General features: G+C 44.3%; 1 protein-coding gene across 1 annotated transcript in view; it reads right to left on the bottom strand.

The window, feature by feature from the left end:
• Window positions 1-6599, bottom strand: part of T265_08962 (hypothetical protein) — a gene marked incomplete at both ends in the record, with an annotated part of 118382 nt that overhangs the window by 2212 nt on the left and 109571 nt on the right. Inside the window, 2 exons of the mRNA XM_009174909.1 lie at window positions 470-543; window positions 2385-2457. Coding sequence (XP_009173173.1) covers window positions 470-543; window positions 2385-2457 — 147 coding nt within the window. The remainder of the gene's footprint in view (window positions 1-469; window positions 544-2384; window positions 2458-6599) is intronic.

Below are 6599 nucleotides of genomic sequence, written 5' to 3'. Positions count from 1 at the left end.
ATTCAGTTGCCTCGGAACATCACAAACGAGAGATTCAGCTGGGTTCCAGATGAGTCTCTTGCAAAACCAAATTTGTTTGCAAATGAGTGTATTTCGCTAATTTACTGCAATTTGGTTTCAAGTAGAACATACGATTGACGGAAATTCGGGAATTGCGCCCACCTGATGAGCCCCAAGAAGGGCGAAACCGGTCGTGGGCTGTCGAGGAGTTTTGAGCAACCTTATGAGTAGTGCACTACGAACATACGTGTATCGCGATATCTCGAATATCTTAGCAACTGGAACATGAGGCGGCCTGGTGCAGTACATTCAGTTGCCTGGAAACATCATAAACGAGAGATTCAGCTGGGTTTTAGATGAGTCTCTTGCAAAACCAAGTTTGTTTGCAAACGAGTGTATTTCGCTAAGACCGTCTAAAGGTTTTCCAGTGTTCAGTATGCACTTCAAAAACTAAACATGGAATACTTACCAACAAACTAAAGTCCATTTTCTGTTCCGCCAATACTTTGGCCAGCCGCGCTGTTTGCGCAAATGGTACAACGGCTGAAAGGAAGAGAACGTGTTTGGGGGCTTCGTGCATTCCGAGAGGAATTTTCGACAGTATCGTGAATATACAAGGAAGTAGCCAAAGTTCGTAGAATAAGAGGACGCACGTGAAACGTGAAAGTAAAGCGTTTCACACTGGGTGCGATGTCCTCATGTTTCAGAGTACTTTATCAGATAACGTGTCAGTTAGCCATTTACAGCTCATTGCGGAAACAGTGGAATGCACGACCAGTTACAACTTCCGGCCGAAGCGAACCTGTTTTACCTATCCAGATGGCTTTGGATAAGAACTGAATGGCATAACAGAAGACAAGGCCGTTGTGATTAGCCAAGTGAACACTGTCCGTCATCCAGGCGAGAACAGATGGGCCCATCTGTGTGCTAATGGTCTTGATAGACACCTCCCTGAGTGAACTTGTTTACCCAGCGTTGATGCGTGTCTGATTGACAGGAAAGATTCTGAAAGTAGTCCTCATGCGTATAACTGCGGTGTGCTATTTTTGACGATCGGGCTTGGTGCAAAGCAAGGGGGATAGTAAGTAAAATGAACTTACGCTAACAGACGAATATTCTCGGTTATTGATTCTTTTATCAAAGTGAGCAACGAGCAACTTTGAAATCGAGCAACATGAGGCCCGCTATTATATAGTGGATTGAGTTCCTGGACGCTGGTTCAACTGATTTCGGAGTATCAGCCCGGGTGCCCACAAACAAAATCCCGGCTAGCTCACGTGTAAGAAAGTCGAATATCATTTCAACATGTAGGCCATCTTTCAACTCACTCTCAGAGAGTCGACCCAAACTCCTTGCTTACTGTTCGCGAGGTGGACCAGTAGTTTACAAACAGCCTGTGTCACGTGACAGTTATCGATTGCAAAAATCGATCTTTTCGTATAGATGGCGTTCTAGTTGTCTTTTTTCTGATGGGTTGCTCAATATCTGCAAATAGCCTACTATCTACAGTCAACCTGTTTGGCACTCATCAGATAGGCGTAGTTCCAGCATTTTCAGCGTGGAAACAAGCTCATCGTACTTTATCCGGTATTCGAACCTCCCAAACTTGTAGTGGCGAAGAAGTACTACGGGGGTCTTTCACCTGTCAACAGGGGTTGATGTGCGTTTTCGTGACAGCAGTTAAGCAACACTGGTCCTTCTAGTTATCGCAAATCGGTCGCCTGGTAACCTGCATTGTTCTGTGTGACTCCGGAAACTGCTCATATGGGGTGAACAATAAAACGGAACTTTGTTTAGCTCAATGAAAATTCGGGATTCTCGGGATCAGTCTCTGAAATACTCAAATCATGGAACATATCTCTCAAGTTGACCAGGCTGGTGGTTGCCGTGCCACCTTTGTTTACTATGCCCGAAAAGGGTGAAAAACTGTTCGGGCCTCCAGGTGATGGAATCGGAGTGAAAAGACGCAAAGAACCGGTTTTAGGTCTAATACCGCATCCTGTCGCCTTCGTGTATCTGTGTGTGAATGTGCGCAGCTGACCTACTTATAAGCAGTCGGGCCTTCTCTGTTGAGCCTTTCCTGACCAGTTCTGTCGAAATTTCCGTGTGATCGCTCCGCCAGTGTGAATCACGAGACAGGCCACTAGCCTTTGTCTGGTCTGTAAACCTTGGTACTGCGTTAGGCCGGTCAGTGACGCACTTGTGCATTGGCTGACTCGACGACAATGAAGGACTAAAGTCCGTCCCATAACTTTGCTTACTTTTGTAGACGTTCGAACCCCATTCTTCCATTTGACATTTGAGATCGCCAGACATACACGTGTTGGGAGCCTCAACATACAGACAGCCAATATGAATTTACAAGTTACGTTTGCATAACTTACTGTCAGCCGTTCCGTGCACCAAGAGTATCTCTTTTTGTCTGCTATGTTTAGTGAATTTGGTCAGGTCGAATTCCTGGAGAAATATGGCAGAAGAACACACACAAAGAAGGAACGGATTAACACGTGCTTTTGGCTGAATGATCACAGAAACTCTTAAGGTTATGACAAATGGAAAACGTTTGCGAAACACGGACTGTGCAACTGTCTACCGGCATTTCCACGGCGTGGTCACAATAGCGATTTCATCATCAGTCCCATCTAGAGGCCGTTTAGTTACAATTTTAGGAGTGATTGACGGATACTGCCACCAGGCGAACAGTGTGAGGACAGACCGCTCAGGGAAGCAAGTGAAAAAGTTACGTGGGAGAAATTCGGGCGCTAGTTTCACGCATCAGTGCGTGTTTTCATGGGCACTCCCAGGGACGAATCTCTTAAGGATCCGGGTGAGTGCTCACAAAATCAAGCATGCATTTCGGGTTGCGGAAATTATCTTGGGAATACTTGGTTGGCCGACTGTCGATTTGGTAAGGTAATCATGAAACAACGTGTTTTTCTCACTGTCCACTTGTTGAAGTAGATTCCCAAGGGTGTAGCGGCGTGTGTTACTGACAAAACATGTGAGTAGTATCTGTTCAACTGATCTATAGTGCCGTCAGCGCGTCCGGTGGAAGGTTGATTTGGAAATCATCGGACAGTTTTGCGGTGTTTTTATTCTTGTTTGGTATTCCAACAGCAGTTACGAAATTTCAGGAGGGGGCTTGAGGATATTACCGTTTTAAAGGTCCTACTCAAATAGCGCTTTCATTTTCGTCTCTGCTTACTTCGTGTTAGTCGTTGGGGCCGCTACACCCCANAGATATTTATTTTATTCCTGAATGCATAACTGCTATTGAAGCTGGATAAAGACGATCGATATGCCGACAAGTTGTTCGACCCAGAACAGGAGCAATTGGGAAGTTCATATTCCATTTTTTTTACCCATCTCTTAAAATAATGAAAATCCATTTCGGGCTGAACTCGGGTTGTGGTTTTCCTCAGAGCCCACTCTGCGCGAAAGCAACGATTTGATCAATCGTTTGATATGTTGGCTGTTTGGCGTGTGAGCTGAACATTACCGGGTAGTGTGGTAACCCATAGGCAATTTCAGTCCGCAACACTTCTACCCGACCTAAACGCGGTAACCGCGCGTAAAATTGAAGTTTGTCATGTTGAATTGCCGTCGCTCGAGTTTGTGATGCTTGTTTTATGTTTCCTTCACGTGCTGGTCAGCACCAACTTCGCTAACTGAGAAAAAAAACAAGTTCGCTCGATTGTCGCACGACTTGTTTGGGTGGATATATTAAAAACCGAAAGGAATGAATACTCTCTCCTGAGAAAGAATCCATCCCATCAAAAACACCAGTGTGTCCTAACTCAGGCGGCTTTGTCGTAATTTACTGGAATTAAGGAACAAGACGATTCACACGTGAAGGTGAGACGGAAAAAACTGAGATAGCAGTACAGAGCGCACTAGGAGGGTAGCTCAATACCAGTATCTTGGACTCCAACGCTGTCTAGTCACGCTCGGCTGGATATATGCTGAAATGAACAAAGCTGTGTGAGCACTCATCATGTCACGTGACAATGCATGGGTCAGTCAGGAAGCGTTTCGATTGAAAAACGTTCCGTCTGATCAGTAAGCTTGAGGAAGGTGCATAAAACTCACCAAAATGTCACGTGATCAATCGAGATGCACACTCTTTTCCTGCACTCTGATAGCTATTTTAGTAGGGTACCTCAGATGCTTTGTAAACGTTACGGAATATCAATCAAACATGGGTTTGTCATTAGGTAATCTGAACCAATAAACGTGCAACTATGGAGGAAAGGGTAAATGATTTTGCTTGTTTTAAACACCAGATCAAATCGACTCATAATCAATATTTTTACGTGTCAGTATGCGAATCTTTGGCGAATATTCTCTAAATTTAACCCTGAAATACCCGCCAGAGGAAAAAGAAATCCGCGAGAATTACTGGTAGAGAATCTCCTGTCTCCCGCCAGAGGAAAAAGAAATCCGCGAGAATTACTAGTAGAGAATTCTCCTGTCTTACTCCTTAAAGTTGAAATTGCAGACGTAAAAAAAGATTTTTGAATTCAGTCGAACCTTCAAGATGGGAAATATCTCCTAATGTGGACAGTGCCTGATGGACTATACAGGGCACCCGAGGCGACATAAACGATCTGAATTTCAGATGCTATTCAATCGATATATGGTCCTACATGACAATTATTGCTGATCAGCAGCGTTTCTGTTGTGCCTGATGGGTGAAAACACATTCGATTCAGTGTTATATTCCTCCACAGGTACCGGTAACGACGTAGACGTAACAGAAGTGCAACCAGGACTTTCGAGTTGAGCAGTACTCAACTTCCGTTGGTCAATCATAACTCCAGCCAAGTAAGAGACATAATTCTTGGTTAATACCATACTAACGTAACCTTACCAAAAATATACTGTCCTGACAAATCCACGGCGTGAAAAAAATTGCGACCTCCCTTGCATGTGTTGTTCCAGTGCAACGGTTTCAAATTCGAACCAAGAAAAACAGACATTTGACGGATAAAAATTTAGGCCAGCAAAGACTGGAAACTAAATAGGCATCGGTAGAAGCTTTTATGGGTTCGCTCAATTCACGCTAAAGAGGAGACTTAGGTATTAAAATTTCTAGCTGGGGCAGTAAGATGATGACTGGAAGACAGCGCTTAACCGGTAAGCGAAGTTGTTTTAGTGTTGGCAATGGATTCAAACACCTCCTGCTTGATCTCTCTTCCACGATATTCTTCAACGGGATGTGCCGGATAGAAGCCGGTTCACGTCTCGGCTTGTACGATAATCGATATGTCGCAGCATTTTTTGACGGAACGCACTACTCATAAGTTGCTGGATACACTTGGACAGCCCAATTTTGTCCACTTTTCTTGGGGATCAAAAGATATGCTCAGTCTCCAAACTTCTGTCAACCTTATTTTCTACTCACAACTAAATTGTTGGCGGACTGTACTCATCTATGCAACTCCTCAACTGAATGCGCAACACATAGGCCGCCTCATAATTCATTTGAGAAAACATTCAAGGAAAACTAACAAAAATGTTTGTATGGCGATATGAAAAACAATCGGCGAACGTGTCTCCAACATGTAGCAGTTGATACGGACGTTCTACTTCGGTCACACCCTGAAGGAGAGTGGCTCCCAGGATGGACCGTATACTGACCTAACCATGAATGACTTTCCTCATGATGATCAAGTTACTCCCCCTAACTGCCTGACTAGTAGGTCGGTTACTGATCAGGTGATCGTAAATCTGATAATCGAGTTTGGCAGATCTCTTTAAAAGTTTCAGAAGAGCTTGGCAAACAATCGGTAGTTTTTAATTGGGCAACCAATCAGTACGCCCTCTTGAGATTATCACACTAGATCAGTGTTGAGCTCACTTGATAGCTCTTGTCGGTTAGTGTGGTTGCCAAAATCTTGCCTTAGTGGATTGGGGGAATTTCAAGCAGCGACTGAAACATGAGGCGGTCTGTTGCAGCAGATTCAGTTGCCTGGAGAGATTCAGCCGGGTTCCAGGTAAGTCTCTCGAACAAACCAAATTAGTTTGCAAATGAGTGTATTTGGCTGAATTTCAAGTTAATTCTGATCAGTTTCGTTTCCTTAATCTTCCACTTCAGGCTGCTTCAATTGATGATTCACCACGGGTGCCACTGGTAGATTTTCACTGATCTTCGTGTGCTTGTGAGTGTTACGACAATTTAGTTTGGAGGGGGGCAGACGAGGTCAAGTGGAATTCAAATGATGACTACTTCTGGTTTTCACAGAAGAGTCAATTGAATCTCTCGTTTATGATGCTCTTCAACTGAATGTGCTGCACACAGGCCGAAGAGTTTTCAGCAACCTTGTGGGTAGTTTCCTTTATGAAAATATACTGCGATATCTCGAACATCGTGCCAACTGAATCATGAAGCGGCCTGTGTGCAGCACATTCAGTTGGAGGACATCATAGACGAGAGATTCACTTGAGTCTCCCGTGAAAACCGAATTGATTTGCAAATGAGTGTATTTCTCGGAAACAGTGCAATTTGGGTTCAAGTAGATCATGAGGTTGACGGAAACTCGGGGACTGCGCCTACCTGATGAGCACCAAGAAGGGCAAAACCGGTCGTGGGCTGGCGA

The sequence above is a fragment of the Opisthorchis viverrini genome, assembly GCF_000715545.1.
Source record: "Opisthorchis viverrini unplaced genomic scaffold opera_v5_245, whole genome shotgun sequence".
Classification (NCBI taxonomy): domain Eukaryota; kingdom Metazoa; phylum Platyhelminthes; class Trematoda; order Opisthorchiida; family Opisthorchiidae; genus Opisthorchis; species Opisthorchis viverrini.
Note: the sequence above shows the minus strand (reverse complement) of the source record. Positions and strands in the feature narration are given on the sequence as shown.